The sequence below is a fragment of the Mustelus asterias genome (assembly GCF_964213995.1).
Source record: "Mustelus asterias chromosome 26 unlocalized genomic scaffold, sMusAst1.hap1.1 SUPER_26_unloc_35, whole genome shotgun sequence".
Taxonomy (NCBI): Eukaryota; Metazoa; Chordata; class Chondrichthyes; order Carcharhiniformes; family Triakidae; genus Mustelus; species Mustelus asterias.
This window is the reverse complement of record NW_027590104.1, coordinates 460,511-479,816: the sequence shown is the minus strand read 5'-3', so window position 1 is coordinate 479,816 and position 19,306 is coordinate 460,511. Positions and strand designations below refer to the sequence as shown.

General features: G+C 47.9%; 1 protein-coding gene across 1 annotated transcript in view; it reads left to right on the top strand.

Moving 5' to 3' along the window:
* Positions 1–19,306, top strand: part of LOC144482144 (NACHT, LRR and PYD domains-containing protein 3-like) — a 96,017-nt gene that overhangs the window by 38,066 nt on the left and 38,645 nt on the right. Inside the window, 1 exon segment of the mRNA XM_078201367.1 lies at positions 15,961–17,698. Coding sequence (XP_078057493.1) covers positions 15,961–17,698 — 1,738 coding nt within the window.

Genomic DNA, 19,306 nt, shown 5'->3' with positions numbered 1-19,306 from the left:
GCACACACATCCTCTCTATCACACACATCCTCTCCTGGCACACACACCCTCTCCTGGCACACACACCCTCTCCTGGCACACACACCCTCTCCTGGCACACACACCCTCTCCTGGCACACACACCCTCTCCTGGCACACACACCCTCTCCTGGCACACACACCCTCTCCTGGCACACACACCCTCTCCTGGCACACACACCCTCTCCTGGCACACACATCCTCTCTATCACACACACCCTCTCCTGGCACACGCATCCTCTCCTGGCACACGCATCCTCTCCTGGCACACGCATCCTCTCCTGGCGCACGCATCCTCTCCTGGCGCACGCATCCTCTCCTGGCGCACGCATCCTCTCCTGGCGCACGCATCCTCTCCTGGCGCACGCATCCTCTCCTGGCGCACGCATCCTCTCCTGGCGCACGCATCCTCTCCTGGCGCACGCATCCTCTCCTGGCGCACGCATCCTCTCCTGGCGCACGCATCCTCTCCTGGCGCACGCATCCTCTCCTGGCGCGCGCATCCTCTCCTGGCGCGCGCATCCTCTCTTGGCGCGCGCATCCTCTCCTGGCGCGCGCATCCTCTCCTGGCGCGCGCATCCTCTCCTGGCGCGCGCATCCTCTCCTGGCGCGCGCATTCTCTCCTGGCGCGCGCATCCTCTCCTGGCGCGCGCATCCTCTCCTGGCGCGCGCATCCTCTCCTGGCGCGCGCATCCTCTCCTGGCGCGCGCATCCTCTCCTGGCGCGCGCATCCTCTCCTGGCGCGCGCATCCTCTCCTGGCGCGCGCATCCTCTCCTGGCGCGCGCATCCTCTCCTGGCGCGCGCATCCTCTCCTGGCGCGCGCATCCTCTCCTGGCGCGCGCATCCTCTCCTGGCGCGCGCATCCTCTCCTGGCGCGCGCATCCTCTCCTGGCGCGCGCATCGTCTCCTGGCGCGCGCATCCTCTCCTGGCGCGCGCATCGTCTCCTGGCGCGCGCATCCTCTCCTGGCGCGCGCATCCTCTCCTGGCGCGCGCATCCTCTCCTGGCGCGTGCATCCTTTCCTGGCGCGCGCATCCTCTCCTGGCGCGCGCATCCTCTCCTGGCGCGCGCATCCTCTCCTGGCGCGCGCATCCTCTCCTGGCGCGCGCATCCTCTGCTGGCGCGCGCATCCTCTCCTGGCGCGCGCATCCTCTCCTGGCGCGCGCATCCTCTCCTGGCGCGCGCATCCTCTCCTGGCGCGCGCATCCTCTCCTGGCGCGCGCATCCTCTCCTGGCGCGCGCATCCTCTCCTGGCGCGCGCATCCTCTCCTGGCGCGCGCATCCCCTCCTGGCGCGCGCATCCTCTCCTGGCGCGCGCATCCTCTCCTGGCGCGCGCAACCTCTCCTATCGCGCGCACCCTCTCCTGGCGCGCGCACCCTCTCCTGGCGCGCGCACCCTCTCCTATCGCGCGCACCCTCTCCTATCGCGCGGACCCTCCCTATCGCGCGCACCCTCCCTATCGCGCGCACCCTCCCTATCGCGCGCACCCTCCCTATCGCGCGCACCCTCCCTATCGCGCGCACCCTCCCTATCGCGCGCACCCTCCCTATCGCGCGCACCCTCCCTATCGCGCGCACCCTCCCTATCGCGCGCACCCTCCCTATCGCGCGCACCCTCCCTATCGCGCGCACCCTCCCTATCGCGCGCACCCTCCCTATCGCGCGCACCCTCCCTATCGCGCGCACCCTCCCTATCGCGCGCACCCTCCCTATCGCGCGCACCCTCCCTATCGCGCGCACCCTCCCTATCGCGCGCACCCTCCCTATCGCGCGCACCCTCCCTATCGCGAGCACCCTCCCTATCGCGCGCACCCTCCCTATCGCGCGCACCCTCCCTATCGCGCGCACCCTCCCTATCGCGCGCACCCTCCCTATCGCGCGCACCCTCCCTATCGCGCGCACCCTCCCTATCGCGCGCACCCTCCCTATCGCGTGCACCCTCCCTATCGCGCGCACCCTCCCTATCGCGCGCACCCTCCCTATCGCGCGCACCCTCCCTATCGCGCGCAACCTCCCTATCGCGCGCACCCTCCCTATCGCGCGCACCCTCCCTATCGCGCGCACCCTCCCTATCGCGCGCACCCTCCCTATCGCGCGCACTCTCCCTATCACGCGCACCCTCCCTATCGCGCGCACCATCCCTATCGCGCGCACCCTCCCTATCGCGCGCACCCTCCCTATCGCGCGCACCCTCCCTATCGCGCGCACCCTCCCTATCGTGCGCACCCTCCCTATCGCGCGCACCCTCCCTATCGCGCGCACCCTCCCTATCGCGCGCACCCTCCCTATCGCGCGCACCCTCCCTATCGTGCGCACCCTCCCTATCGCGCGCACCCTCCCTATCGCGCGCACCCTCCCTATCGCGCGCACCCTCCCTATCGCGCGCACCCTCGCTATCGCGCGCACCCTCCCTATCACGCGCACCCTCCCTATCGCGCGCACCCTCCCTATCGCGCGCACCCTCCCTATCGCGCGCACCCTCCCTATCGCGCGCACCCTCCCTATCGCGCGCACCCTCCCTATCGCGCGCACCCTCCCTATCGCGCGCACCCCCCTATCGCGCGCATCCCCCCCTATCGCGCGCATCCCCCCCTATCGCGCGCATCCCCCCTATCGCGCGCATCCCCCCTATCGCGCGCATCCCCGCCTATCGCGCGCATCCCCCCCATCGCGCGCATCCCCCCCTATCGCGCGCAGCCCCCCCTATCGCGCGCATCCCCCCTATCACGCGCATCCCCCCCTATCGCGCGCATCCCCCCCTATCGCGCGCATCCCCCTATCGCGCGCATCCCCCCTATCGCGCGCATCCCCCCTATCGCGCGCATCCCCCCCTATCGCGCGCATCCCCCCTATCGCGGCATCCCCCCCTATCGCGCGCATCCCCCCCCTATCGCGCGCATCCCCCCCTATCGCGCGCATCCCCCCCTATCGCGCGCATCCCCCCTATCGCGCGCATCCCCCCCTATCGCGCGCATCCCCCCCTATCGCGCGCATCCCCCCTATCGCGCGCATCCCCCCCTATCGCGCGCATCCCCCCCTATCGCGCGCATCCCCCCCTATCGCGCGCATCCCCCCTATCGCGCGCATCCCTCCCTATCGCGCGCATCCCCCCCTATCGCGCGCATCCCCCCTATCGCGCGCATCCCCCCCTATCGCGCGCATCCCCCCCTATCGCGCGCATCCCCCCCTATCGCGCGCATCCCCCCCTATCGCGCGCTTCCCCCCCTATCGCGCGCATCCCCCCCTATCGCGCGCATCCCCCCCTATCGCGCGCATCCCCCCCTATCGCGCGCATCCCCCCCTATCGCGCGCACCCCCCCTATCGCGCGCATCCCCCCTATCGCGCGCATCCCCCCCTATCGCGCGCATCCCCCCCTATCGCGCGCATCCCCCCCTATCGCGCGCATCCCCCCCTATCGTGCGCATCCCCCCCTATCGCGCGCATCCCCCCTATCGCGCGCATCCCCCCTGATCGCGCGCATCCCCCCCGATCGCGCGCATCCGCCCCGATCGCGCGCATCCCCCCGATCGCGCGCATCCCCCCGATCGCGCGCATCCCCCCCGATCGCGCGCTTCCCCCCCGATCGCGCGCTTCCCCCCCGATCGCGCGCTTCCCCCCCTCTCAGATCTTCTGGCACACACATCCTTTCTATTACATGAATCCTCTTTCCGGCACACACCTTCCCTCTGGCACACATCCTGTCTGCACACGCACCTTCACTCGTACATACTTCCACTCTGGCAATCACGTACATTCTGGCACACAGATCCTCTCTTGCGCACATACATTCTTCTGTTGATTCCTTCACAGTCTCCATCACTTTCTCTCACACTCTCTCACTCAATAACTCATTCAGTCACTCTCTCGATCACATCCTCCATCTCACACCCATTCACACACTTTCAAACTCTCTCACTCACTCTTTCACACTTTCCCTCACACCTTCATTACCTCTCTCTCAGATTATCTCTCTCTCTCAAACTTACTTTCTCATGTTCATTCTCTCACATCGTTTTTCATACTATGTTTCTCACCACTTCTAATTCACACCCACACATTCTGCTCACTCGCTCTCGCTCGCACACTCTCTCTCATTAAGGTAATAAGGATCCACTTGTCCCGTAAAATGCTCTTGTCTTGCCGCTATTACCCAATTATAGATTCTGACGGCCTCTGTTTATTGCTCGTGTTCCTTAACTGCAGCAGTTCTCCTGTTTGTGCAAAGTTGACCTTTTTCCCATCATGCTCTGCAGGCCTTTCGCTGTTAGTCCCCCTTTGAGCATTAGCGAATTGGAGCACAATTGCGCCTCATCAAACCTCACTCTTGTCGTGCAGCTTTAATTGAAACGCATTCCAAGCATTTCATTTAATGAGGCAAACAAGGACAGCAATTCAATTATTGCTTCATTTTACACTTCTCGTACCAATTCAAATGAACAGTTGCAACTCATTAAATCTTCACTCTACTTGAACTAACTGAACATCAACTTTCAATTGAACTTTAACTCTTAAACTGCACTTTAACTTTAACTGAACGTCAACTTTAACTATTTAACTGAAAATAGATACTACCCACTTGAGGAGAGCATTGGCCATTAAATATCCTCGATGTAGAATCTATTTTCCCCTTCTCTGAAGCATCCTTCAGGGTACAAGTCTACTTGCGATGGTCGGTCTCTTTGAGTTATCGCTGCCAAACAAAGGACTCACATGGCTTTTTATCCACAATTCTTCATTCGCCTCCGGAAGATTATCTGTCATCCAGCTAATTGTGTAACCAGAAACCGATCGCATGGCTCGAACATCCACTGAAATTACTTTTGAAAGACGCCTTTACGCTTAGTTCATTTTATATATCCCATACATTACAGCTATATAAATCAGAGACGCAGTGTTTCTGTTAATGGAAACAACTTCCCTTATCTGGGCCAATACAGGAATTTCAGAACACAGCTCCCAGACCACAGTCTCTTTCGGACCGGTACCTGGTTTTAATCTACATGTTGAATAAAAATCCCAGCATGCTTCTCTCCCAGCGAGAATACCCTTTTTCCAGTCACTGTTGACATTATTCTTGTTAAGTCATTGTTGTAGCCGTTCTTTCTCCGTCCACAACCTGTTTAAGCAGATACTCAAATCCATGTCATGTTATATTCGAAGTATATCTATCAGTAGTTCGGGCTTTCTTATGTACAATTACGTTTCTAACTTATTTTCCATTTCATCTCTCCGGAATTCAAATGATCAAAGTATGCATTTGTTACTTTAGCGTCGAAACTACAACAATAATTGCAACATGCAAAGTAATTCTTATCCATTGATGTATTTGTACTTTCGCACCCCAATTCCAAAATTCCTCTCACCAGTTGGTTCCGTTTGTTGCTGCAATCACTTGCCTGGTTTCCCCTCTTTCTTGAATGACTTGGGCAATCGTTTGGTGAATTGTATTTGTTTCTTGATCCATTGCCAGTCTTTTTGTAAAATTACAATGTTAGTTTCACACTTATCAACGTAATTGCCCAAAGTACTGCTTGATTCTTCAGTGACATTATGAATGTTTTCTTCCAGTTTATCTCTGTCGACCAGCTTGAGGTGGCCTCAGCATGATGGGATCTGGGCTTTAAAGCAAAGGATGGTGTTAGCAATGGGAAAAACTCTCACAGCCATATTCCTATTCTTTCAATGAGGTGGTAATACAATATTCCCCGTTTCCCTTATCAGGAACTTGGACACTGTCAATATCGAGGGTTCGGATTTCCATTGTACAGTTCAGATGTTTGTCTGTTTTAAATCCACACAAGGCTTTTACGCTGGGATATACAAGATCATACATCATAGATCATAGAATCCTACAGTGCAGAAGGAGGCCATTCGCCCCATCGAGTCTGCACCGACCTCAATCCCACCCAGGTCCTCTCCCCATTTCCCCATGCACTTACACTAGTTACGCACCCTGACACTAATTGGCAATTTAGCAAGGCCAATCCACTTCACCCGCATATTTGGACTGTGAAAGGAAACTGGAGCACCCAGAGGAAACTCACGCAGACACAGGGAGAATGTGCAAACTCCACGCACACAGTGACCCAAGCCGGGAATCGAACCCGGATCCCTGGTGCTGTGAGGCAGCAGTGCTAACTACTGTGCCACCGTGCTGCCCCTCATAAGATCATGAGACCATAAGAAAAACATACAGACGTAGGTTGTTCAGCTCCATGGGCCTGACCCTTGATTCCCTTGCTGATCAAAAATGTGGTTCTCAGCCTTAAAACGACGCAATAATTCTTCCGCCACAGCTCTCTTTGGAAAAGAGTTCCAAAGACTCTCAGCCCTATGGAAGAAGAGTCTTTAATTAGCGTCCCTTTATTCAAAGTCTATGCATTCTTGGCCTAGAGTCTCCCATGACTGGAAACATTCCCTCAGCATTTAGCCTGACAAGCCCCTTAAGAATCCTGTCTGTCTCAATGAAATGAGTTCTCATTCTTCTAAATTCCAATGAGTAGAGTCCCAACCTGCTTAACGTTTCTTCATAAGACAATTCCTCCAGGAGTTCTGTGAAATGCTGTGAATGAAATCATATATTCCTTAAATAAGGGGACCAAAAATGTTCACAGTACTCCAGATGTGGTCTCACCAACCCTTGCAACACGACTTCCCTACTCGTACTCCAACACCATTGAAATAACGGCCAACATTCCAGTAGATTTCCTGATTACCTGCTGCACCTATGTGCCAGATGTCTGTGCGTCGTGCTCAAGTACCACCAAGGTACTTTGTCTTGTGACTTACTGCAGTTTTTCTCCATTGAAATAATACGCTTTTCTTTTGTTCTCCCTTCCAAAATGAACGACTTGTATGGGATAGAGTGAAAGTTGGCCGATTGGATAGGTAACCAGCTATCTGATCGAAGACAGAGGGTGGTGGTGGATGGAAAATTTTCGGACTGGAGGCAGGTTGCTAGCGGAGTGCCACAGGGATCAGTGCTTCGTCCTCTGCTATTTGTGATTTTTATTAATGACTTAGAGGAAGGGGCTGAAGGGTGGATAAGTAAATTTGCTGATGACACCAAGATTGGTGGAGTCGTGGATGAGGTGGAGGGCTGTTGTAGGCTGCAAAGAGACATAGATAGGATGCAAAGCTGGGCTGAAACATGGCAAATGGAGTTCAACCCTGATAAATGTGAGGTGATTCATTTTGGTAGGACGAATTTAAATGTGGATTACAGGGTCAAAGGTAGGGTTCTGACGACTGTGGAGGAACAGAGAGATCTTGGGGTCCATATCCACAGATCTCTAAAGGTTGCCTCTCAAGTGGATAGAGCTGTGAAGAAGGCCTATAGTGTGTTAGCTTTTATGAACAGGGGGTTGGAGTTTAAGAGCCATGGGGTTATGCTGCAACTGTACAGGACCTTGGTGAGACTACATTTGGAATATTGTGTGCAGTTCTGGTCACCTCACTATAAGAAGGATGTGGAAGCGCTGGAAAGAGTGCAAAGGAGATTTACCAGGATGCTGCCTGGTCTGGAGGGTAGGTCTCATGAGGAAAGGTTGACAGAGCTCGGGCTGTTCTCTCTGGAGCGGAGGAGGTTGAGGGGAGACTTAATAGAGGTTTATAAAATGATGAAGGGGATAGATAGAGTGAACGTTCAAAGACTATTTCCTCGGGTGGATGGAGCTATTACAAGGGGGCATAACTATAGTGTTAATGGTGGGAGATATAGGAAGGATGTCCGAGGTAGGTTCTTTACACAGAGAGTGGTTGGGGTGTGGAATGGACTGCCTGCAGTGATAGTGGAGTCAGGCACATTCGGAACATTTAAGCGGTTATTGGATAGGCACATGGAGCACACCAGGATGATAGGGAGTGGGATAGCTTGATCTTGATTTCAGATAAAGCTCGGTACAACATCGTGGGCCGAAGGGCCTGTTCTGTGCTGTACTGTTCTATGTTCTGACTTCACATTTTCTCAAATTATGCTCCATTTGCCAACTTTTTGCCCACTTACTTAGCTTACAATAAAATATTTATAGGTTATTTGAATCCATCTTGCAACTTGCCTTTCCACCTATTTTTGTATTGTCTGTAAATTTGGCTACAAAACATTAATTTCCTTCATCCAAGTCATTATTATATATTGTAAAGATTTGCAGTCCCGCACTGATCCCTCTGTAAACCCACTGTTTATAGGTCACCAACCTGAAAGGGAACGCTTTATGCCACTCGCGGTTTCCTGCCCATTAGCCAGTCCTCGATCCATGCCAATACACTGCCTCAAACATCATGGGCTCATATCTAATATCTTGAACTTTTTTGACGTACCTTGTAAAACGCCTTCTGGAAGTCCTAATGCATCACATCTACTGCTTCCCCTCTCTCCACTCTGGTTGAGAGTTCCTCGAAAAAGTCTAATCAATTAGTCAGACATATTTCCCTTTCATGAAGCCATGGTAATGCTGTTTAATTAGATTATAATTTTACAAATGTGCTGCTATTGCTTCCATCATAATTGATTCCAATCTTTTTCCACAATAGATGTTAGGCTATTCGGCCGATAGCTACCTGCTTTTTGCCTCCATCCCTTTTTGAATAGGGGTGGCACATTGGCATGTGGGGAAGGAGCAAGCAATTATCTTGTCTGTTTGATAGAATTCAGCTAATGTGGTACCCACCAGCTTTCCCTTCATTAACTATTTTTCCTTTAGTTCATGAATAGCGTGATTGGCACAAACTCTGTATTTTATTCTTTTAAGGTTTTGAATTCCATTCCATAACTGCAGACAATTAAATGATGGAAAAATCTTATCATCTGTTGCAACTTCATTGTCATTCCCAATATTTAACTTTATCTTCCTATCTGCAGATCACCTCATTCCTCTACACATAACAGCCCTAAAGTGTTATTGTAAAATTACTTTACAGTCATTAATTTCTAACATATTAGCATTTAATTAAGTATAACTTCAGCAACATATTTTTCATGCCTCTGTATATGTTAGCTGAGTTTACATTAACATTACTCCGTATGCATAACACACAAAAAACTTCATATTACCTTTAGAAATTGAGGCCAAGATTCAAATTGACCGAAAGCTGAGAATATGTTTAACTCATCACTTTTCGAACAACAAAAAGGTCTTGAAACTCAAAAGAAACATATAGACTAAATCATATTACTCCTTTTTTCTGAAAAACAATTTTAAAAAATGTTTATTAGCCTCTTAAACAGGATATAACTTCTTAAATACGAGTTGCTAATATCCATACAATCAATTTATTTAAACAGTTAAATATACAGGGATGGCAGTTTTAAGAGAAGGGTTAAATTATCAGTTGCAGCAGTGCCTGAGTTGAAATGGAAGTTAAGTGAATTTAAGCACAAATTCTTTAATTCGAAGGGTAACAAATTAGTTTAAATGTGTTCACCTTTTCTACAAAAAGACAAAGCCTTTACATCCCCAATTATCATTATGTTGTGATAAACAATCTTGAAGTCTTGAAGCTGGTCGACTTCCTTATTGTCTTGTGCTTCATGAGATATATATTTGAAAAAAACACAAAATATACATTTGGCTTGGAGCCAAGTTAGTTAATACAGTCCAGATATATCTGTCTATTTGAGAAAAACTGAAAGATAAAATCTGCTCTAAATAAAAAAATCGCAATCCGTATATGAGATGTGCAATAAATTTAAACAGAGAATTGTTAAGTTTTTGCTCGTTGGAAATGAAAAAAGAACTAAAATTTTCAGAAGTAGTTACATCATTACTGCCCATTTTAAAAAAAAATACAAATAAGTTATCAGCAACCGTGCCCAGGATTAAGGAATTTCAAAGTTTTGCCTGGTTTTAAATTTCATTTTTCATTCTGCTCATGACCCACATTTGATTATAAACTGTTTATTGAAACTCTTATTACAAAATCGTAATTAAGGGAAACAAAACATTAAAGCTACCAAGACAGCAAAGAAAAATCCATACCAGTGTTTTATTGGACATACAGACTCATCGGGCATGAATGCCTTGCATTCACATATCCTCTGCACAGCATTAAACTTTGCTTTCATTCATTGTTAACGATTTATAACTGAAAATAGAATATTAAAATAAAATAAGGGAATAGATTCAGACAGGAGTCATCATTCTTCTTTCTACAAAAACTGCAATTATCCTCCAAGCTAAAGGTAAATTCTGAAGAAATTATAAACAATGCCTTTCTGGTTTAACAGTCAATCTCTCTAAGCCATTGATAGGCTTTGAAGTTAAACCAAAGTGTAAATAATTATATTTATTGTCCCATCATCACCACTCTCCCGCCAAAACAAAGCAGGTGCTTTAAAAACTCCTGTATCATTTTATCACAGTTATCCTCTCCTTACTCAACCTATTTCAACATACAACAGCATGCATTTACCGAGAAACTTTAAACCAGCTAATGGAACCAAATCTCAGAGGGTTAACCAGCACAATTCAATGCCACAGACAGGAGGCACAGATTCGCTGGCAAGAAAAATCACACGGACCTGTCACACAACACAGAAACTTACTCAAACAAAAGTTTCCTTTTCAACGCACATTGTGTTTTAAATGTGCATTCAGAATGCTGTGATTCAAAGCCTTTTTTCCAGATTGTTAGTTAGCTTATCTATACAGGCGTGATATGTTTTATCTTTGACCTGAGCCTCCCACCAATTTACAGCACAGCAGCGGATCAGTATGAACCTCCGCTTGCATTTGCCTCTTGCCAATTTATTTACAACATTTCCAGGTGATGTTTCCAGGGGGTTTAAACTAATTTGTCAGGGGAGTGGGAAAGGGAGTTGTAGTCCAGAAGTCAGTGAGGGTGGTGAGGTATTGGGGAAGGTATCAGGGTCAAGGGTGGGTACTGGTAGACAGGAAGGTGGGTTGAAGTGTGTCTACTTCAATGCAAGGAGCATCCGGAACAAGGTAGATGAACTTGGGGCGTGGATTGGTACTTGGGACTACGATGTTGTGGCCATTACGGAGACGTGGGTAGAACAAGGACAGGAATGGTTGTTGGACGTTCCGGGGTATAGATGTTTCACTAAGTGTAGGGAAGCTGGTAAAAGAGGTGGAGGAGTGGCATTGTTAATCTAGGATAGTTTAACGGCTGCGAAAAGGCACTTCGTGGGGGATCTGCACACTGAGGTAATATGGGCTGAAGTTAGAAATAGGAAAGGAGCGGTCACGTTGCTAGGAGTTTACTATAGGCCCCCAAATAGTAATAGAGATGTGGAGGAAGAAATTGCTAAGCAGATTATGGATATGTGTGGGGGTCACAGGGTAGTTGTCATGGGGGACTTTAACTTTCCAAATATTGATTGGAACCTTTGTAGGTCAAATAGTTTGGATGGGGCAGTTTTTGTGCAGTGTGTGCGGGAGGGTTTCCTGACACAATATGTGGATGGGCCGACTAGAGGTGAGGCCACATTGGATTTGGTACTGGGAAATGAACCGGGCCAAGTGTTAGATTTGGTTGTGGGAGAGCAATTTGGAGATAGTGACCACAATTCGGTGTCTTTTGTTATTGCAATGGAGAGGGATAGGGCCGTACGGCAGGGCAAGGCTTACAATTGGGTGAGGGGTAATTGTGATGCGATTAGGCAAGAATTAGGGGGCATAAGTTGGGAACAGAAACTGTCAGAGAAAGGAACTAATGAAAAGTGGAACTTTTTCAAGGAACAAATACTGGATGCCCTTGATAGGTATGTTGCTGTCAGGCAGGGAGGAAATGGCCGAGTGAGGGAACCATGGTTCACAAAAGAGGTGGAATGTCTTGTGAAAAGGAAGAGGGAAGCTTATGTAGGGATGAGGAAACAAGGTTCAGATGGCTCGATTGAGGGTTACAAGTTAGCAAGGAATGAGCTGAAAAAGGGGCTTCGGAGAGCTAGGAGGGGACATGAGAAGTCCTTGGCGGGTCGGATCAAGGAAAACCCCAAGGCTTTTTACTCTTATGTGAGGAATAAAAGAATGACCAGGGTGAGGTTAGGGCCGGTCAAGGACAGTAGTGGGAACTTGTGTATGGAGTCAGTAGAGATAGGCGAGGTGATGAATGAATACTTTTCTTCAGTGTTCACCAAGGAGAGGGGCCATGTTTTTGAGGAAGAGAAGGTGTTACAGGCTAATAGGCTGGAGGAAATAGATGTTCGGAGGGAGGATGTCCTGGCAGTTTTGAATAAGCTGAAGGTCGATAAGTCCCCTGGGCCTGATGAAATGTATCCTAGGATTCTGTGGGAGGCAAGGGATGAGATTGCAGAGCCTTTGGCGTTGATCTTTGGGTCCTCGCTCTCCACGGGGATGGTGCCAGAGGACTGGAGAATGGCGAATGTTGTTCCTCTGTTTAAGAAAGGGTATAGAAATGACCCTGGTAATTATAGACCGGTTAGTCTTACTTCGGTGGTTGGTAAATTGATGGAAAGGGTCCTTAGGGATGGGATTTACGACCATTTAGAAAGATGCGGATTAATCCGAGATAGTCAGCACGGATTCGTGAAGGGCAAGTCATGCCTCACAAATTTGATAGAATTTTTTGAGGAGGTAACTAAGTGTGTTGATGAAGGTAGGGCAGTTGATGTCATATACATGGATTTTAGTAAGGCGTTTGATAAGGTCCCCCATGGTCGGCTTATGATGAAAGTGAGGAGGTGTGGGATAGAGGGAAAGTTGGCCGATTGGATAGGTAACTGGCTGTCTGACCGAAGACAGAGGGTGGTGGTCGATGGAAAATTTTCGGATTGGAGGCAGGTTGCTAGTGGTGTGCCACAGGGATCAGTGCTTGGTCCTCTGCTCTTTGTGATTTTTATTAATGACTTCGAGGAGGGGGCTGAAGGGTGGATCAGTAAATTTGCTGATGACACCAAGATTGGTGGAGTAGTGGATGAGGTGGAGGGCTGTTGTAGGCTGCAAAGAGACATAGATAGGATGCAAAGCTGGGCTGAAAAATGGCAAATGGAGTTTAACCCTGATAAATGTGAGGTGATTCATTTTGGTAGGACAAATTTAAATGTGGATTACAGGGTCAAAGGTAGGGTTCTGAAGACTGTGGAGGAACAGAGAGATCTTGGGGTCCATATCCACAGATCTCTAAAGGTTGCCAGTCAAGTGGATAGAGCTGTGAAGAAGGCCTATAGTGTGTTAGCTTTTATTAACAGGGGGTTGGAGTTTAAGAGCCGTGGGGTTATGCTGCAACTGTACAGGACCTTGGTGAGACCACATTTGGAATATTGTGTGCAGTTCTGGTCACCTCACTATAAGAAGGATGTGGAAGCGCTGGAAAGAGTGCAGAGGAGATTTACCAGGACGCTGCCTGGTTTGGAGGGTAGGTTATATGAGGAAAGGTTGAGGGAGCTAGGGCTGTTCTCTCTGGAGCGGAGGAGGCTGAGGGGAGACTTAATAGAGGTGTATAAAATGATGAAGGGGATAGATAGAGTGAACGTTCAAAGACTATTTCCTCGGGTGGATGGAGCAATCACAAGGGGGCATAACTATAGGGTTCGTGGTGGGAGATACAGGACGGATATCAGAGGTAGGTTCTTTACGCAGAGAGTGGTTGGGGTGTGGAATGGACTGCCTGCAGTGATAGTGGAGTCAGACACTTTAGAAACATTTAAGCGGTTTTTGGATAGGCACATGGAGCACACCAGGATGATAGGGAGTGGGATAGCTTGATCTTGGTTTCAGATAAAGCTCGGCACAACATCGTGGGCCAAAGGGCCTGTTCTGTGCTGTACTGTTCTATGTTCTATGTTCTATGTGTAGGGACATAGGTCCTTCCCCTCCCAGTTCTGTAACATCGCGCAATCACTTGCTCACTTATTTTTTTTGGTGCAAATGGTCCCTTGGGTTTCTTTGCAGTCCATGTGAGGGTCGTGATCATGGGTGCAATTGGACCTGATGGTTTCACCAAATACGCACCATAACTCCGTCCCTGTCGCTGTCTTCATCCAGCTCCATATTCCCAAATGTGCATAACAACCCACCACAGGTGACAGTAGCAAATTCAATTTATCACTGATTCCATCCACCCCATGGTTCTCAAAACTGCACATCATACCATTTGAGCTGAGAATATAGACACCAATTTATCACTCTATGTTTGCCTCGATTTCCGTCTGACACGTTGTGTGGTTAGACAATTTTTGACTGTTCTGTGTTTCACTTCACAGTTGCCTCGAATTTACTATATTTCTGCACTATCTCCCCAAATTCTTGTTTGCTGCATCCCTCTATCACAGCTCTCTTTCTCATTATCGTCCTTCTCACAGTGTGTATGAAAGTGACTCACCTGTAACACTTGCATATCATTATTTCGTTCAACTTCTGAGGTCATATGTCAGTTTCCAGTTTTGCTTCACTAAACCTCTGTTTTAACGTTGCATTTTCCAGCTGCTCCCCCTATGCCGTCTCACACCGGGTTCGATTCCTGGTTTGGGTTACTGTCTATGTGGAGTCTGCACGTTCTCCGTGCGCCTGCATGGTTTTCCTCCGGGTGCTCCTTTTTTCTCCCATAGCCCGAAATACGTGCTCTACGGTGCATTGAGTTCAAGAAGGCAGCTCATCACCAGAGTCGCAAAGGCAATCGGGGACGGGCAATATATGCTACCCTAGCCAGTGACATCCCGATTCCGTAAATGATTTTTGAAAAACTATCCCATGGACCCTGTCTCACAAACTATTGCACAATTTCTGTCACAGTACACTCTCTCTCCCTCACACACACACGCTGACCCACATACACAGTTATACACATGTTCTCACATACACATTCTCATACTCACTGTCACTCACTTGCGCGCACACTCTCACACTCTATCCCTCACAGAGACTCACACACATGCACTCATACACACATTCTCAGACTCATCGTCACTCAGTCACACACAAAATCTCTGTCACATAATCTCTCGCATTGTCTTCCTGTCACATCCTTCTCACATACTCTCACAATCTCTTTCTTATCGACATCCACAACACCCTTATTCTTCCTCTCACACGCACTCTCTTCCACACACGCTGTGTGTTTCGCTGTTACATTTTCTCTCTTTACCTTACAGACATAGACATTCTCACTCTCACCTGCTCACTCTCACAATATTATCCTCTCGCTTTTTCTCACGCACACTATCTCCCTCTTCATCGCTTCCTCTGTCATTCTCCCCAACACAGTCTCACTCTCTTTATCCCTCAACCTTTCCTCTGTTATTATCGCATTCTGTTTAACACCCACAGTCTCAGGGAATTTTTCACTCTCATGTTCCCTCCCACACATCCTCTGTCAGTTTTTCTCCTTCTCTGTCACTCTCACATAATCTCACACACCCTCTCTCACACACTCTGTTTCTGTCTTTCTCCATCTCTCTCTCTCCTCTCTCTCTCTCTGTGCACTCACTCACACATATATATGCACACACAAACACCCCACTCACGCGCAGTAAGTATTCCTCAGGATTCTCGCCCTTTCTCTGCCCTGACCTGAACTCTGCTATTCGCTGTCGTGATACGAGCTCTGTAAGCTTCAAACTGAAATAGGAAAGTGGAGTTGTCAACACTTTCCTGCTTCTCCAATCACAGCCTCCTTTCTCCCCATATTTTCTTCATTTGTGGCCTAATGCTGTTACATGACAAATTACTTAAAAAGAGAAGATTGCGGAAAAAAGTTGCAGATCTATGGAGGCAGAAAGGGAGAAGGTGCTGGGATCAGAGTTGACTTCTGCAGAGCTGAGCTTTCCGGCCATATTTATTGGACTGAATACACACAGTTCAGGGGCTGAATTTGGCCCATGGGCCATTCGTTGTAAAAGCCAGTTGTACAAAAATCTAAGTTGGAACTGAACTATTGCCTGCAATATTTTATGGATTGGTCAATTTTACCGGGATGTTTGTAAAATGCCAATAGAACTAACTTTCTCTCCGTTCTTATTGAAGATCTCCAACAGAAACACAAGGAGACACTCCGGGTACAAACTGAAACACTGAGAGTGAACACTATCCTCATAAAGGAGAAGGTTAAGATTTTCCAGCTGGTTGATCGATACGCTGAGCTAACAATTATTTCCGCTGTTCGAGATCGGACACTTGTCGAACATGAACTGCTGGCAAGAGGCCGAGACCATGAAGAATGGAGAGAGAAAGATCTGCGGAAAGAACTGGAAAAAGTCCGAACTGATCAATTGTTCCAGAGCAGCTTTTCCCAGAGAAAATCCAAATCTGGGAGTTCAGCAGCAGTGAGCGGAGTCCCGGGAATTGGAAAAACAACAATGATACAAAAGATTATTTATGACTGGGCCACTGGGAAAATATACCCACACTTTCAATTTGTTTTCAGTTTTAAATTCCGGGATTTGAACACTATTAACTGTAGAATAAACCTGAGGAATCTGATTTTGGATCAGTATCCCTACTTTGGGAATATTCTGGGAGAGCTCTGGAAGAACCCAGAGGGATTGCTGTTTATATTCGATGGTTTGGATGAATTCAGGGACAGGATTGATTTTGCCGACAATCGGAGGAATACAGAACCTCAGTACATGTGCACAGATCCCGAATGCTGGTGTGAAGTGTCTGACATTGTATACAGTTTAATACAGCACAAGCTGCTCCCAGGATGTTCAGTGTTAGTGACCAGCCGCCCCACTGCATTGCGTTTATTAGAAAAGGCTGAGATCAGAGTCTGGGCTGAAATCCTGGGATTTGTTGGGAATGAACAGAAGGAATATTTCAACAAGTTTTTTGAAGATCAGACGGTGGCAGCAGCTGTTATCAAACACGTGGAGGAGAACGAGATCCTGTACACCATGTGTTACAACCCTTCCTACTGCTGGATCCTCGGTCTGTCACTGGGTCCCTTCTTTACACAAAGCGACAGGAAACGGCAGCAAGTTCCCAAGACCATCACCCAACTATATTCCTACTATATTTACAACATTCTGAAAAACCATGGCCGAGAGATTGAAAACCCCCGTGATGTGTTACTGAAGCTTGGTGGGATGGCCTTCACAGGAGTCTCCAAGAAGAAGATTGTGTTTAGAGATGAAGATTTGATTGAGTACAATCTACAACCTTCCCAGTTCCTGTCTGGGTTCCTGATGGAACTTTTGGAGAGAGATTATTCTGCCCAGAGTGTGGTTTACACATTCCCACACCTCACCATCCAAGAGTTTGTAGCTGCACTCACACAATTCCTGACTCCAGATCCCGGGGAGGTCGGGAAACTCCTCAGTGAAGCCCACAGTGAGGAAGATGGGCGATTTGAGATATTTCTCCGTTTTGTTGCTGGTCTCTCCTCCGCACAGTCAGCTCGACCCCTGGTGGAGTTTCTGGGTCCATTTCTTCATCAAACAACCTGCCGAGTGATTGACTGGGTGAAGGAGAAGGTTGAAGGGCAGATTGGAGACACAGAGACTGAAACTGGGAAGAGGAAGCTCCTGAACACAGTCCACTACCTGTTTGAGTCTCAGAATAAAATACTGGCTCGGAACACAGTGGGATCTGTGGAAACATTTTCATTTAGTGGATTGCGACTGACCCCGATTGACTTTGCGGTCCTGTCTTATGTCATTGGACTCTGTGATACAATAAAACACCTCGAACTACAGAACTGCGACATTCGATGTGAAGGACTGCAGCGGCTTGGATACATTCTGCACAAATGAAAGGATTTGAGGTAAGTGCTTGTTTGGTCACATATTCAATTTTTGTATGGTTGAATCATTTATTATGTGACACAAATACCTTCCAGTTGGAGCAAAGATGGACAATCAGAAAACAACTTGACAAAATAAGATGAACGTAAAAATGCAAGGTGGAAAATAAGAATGATGCCCTTGCTAAAAAAAATTATAGACTTAATGATAACTCGAAGAGATTAAGTATTGCAATTAAGATAGACTAAATTAATGCCAACTAATTAAAATAACAAAATATTGAGATTCTAAACATAATAAACACATGAAGGTAAAAATCGTTAAAATTAACACACAAAATATACGCTGTACCGATCACAAATGATATCGTGATTGACTGCGTAAAGAAGTTTGTTGAAGGGCAGATTGGAGACAGAGTGAAACTTGAAAAAGGAATCCCCTGAACCCATTCCACTACCTGATTGAGTCTCCGAATAAAACACTGGCTTGGAATACAGTGGGATCTGTGGAAACACTTTCATTGATTGCTCCTGACAACGATTGACTTTGTCGTCCTGTGTCATGTCATTGGACACAGTCATGATGTGGAGATGCCGGCGTTGGACTGGGGTAAGCACAGTAAGAAGTCTCACAATACCAGGTTAAAGTCCAACAGGTTTATTTGGTAGCAAATGCCATAAGGTTTCGGAGCGATGCCCCTTCGTCAGATGGAGTAGTTATCTGTTCTCCAACATTGCACAGACACAGAAATCAAGTTACAGAATACTAATTAGAATGCAAGTCTCTACAGCCAGCCAGGTCTTAAAAGGTACAAATAATGTGGGAACATTAAACACAGGTTAAAGAGATGTGTATTGTCTCCAGACAGAACAGCTAGTGATATTGTCTGTGCAATGTTGGAGAACAGATAACTACTCCATCTGACGAAGGGGCATCGCTCCGAAAGCTCATGGTATTTGCTACGAAATACACCTGTTGGACTTTAACCTGGTATTGTGAGACTTCTTATTGGACACAGTGACAGACTAAAACAATGAAATGTTGCATCATTATTAATCAGATGGTTTCGGCTGGCGAACGTGGAGTATCTTAACTTTTTTTATTTTGTCGCAACGGATTTTCAGGTCTAATTATTTAAAATATCTTCCAAGTATATATATTTTTATTGATTCGAGTGATATGGACGAGATCAACTTTTATTGTCCATTCTTAAATGCCATTGAGAAGCTGATTTCTTGAACCGCTGTAGTCCATGTCTTAGAATCATAGATTTAGTACAGTTACAGAAGGAGGTCATACAACCATTATGTCTTCATCTGCTCTCAAATGAGCATTCTGACACTGTGCCCTTCTCCCGATTTTTTCCATATCTCTGCAGATTTGTTTTCTGTTCAAATAATCATTGAATGCCCTCGTCATTGCCTCTATTAAACCTGTTTCCTCTTCCTTTGCAGGCGGTGCCTTTCAGAGCTGAACCATTTTGCTTTCTTTGCAAATCAATTTAAATGTTGTTCTTGATCCTTTTCCAAGTGGCACCAGTTTCTCACTATCTGCCCTGTCGCTCTCATGATTCTGAACATGTCTATCAAATCTCCTTAGCCTTCTTCTCTCCAAAGAAAAGAGTCCGA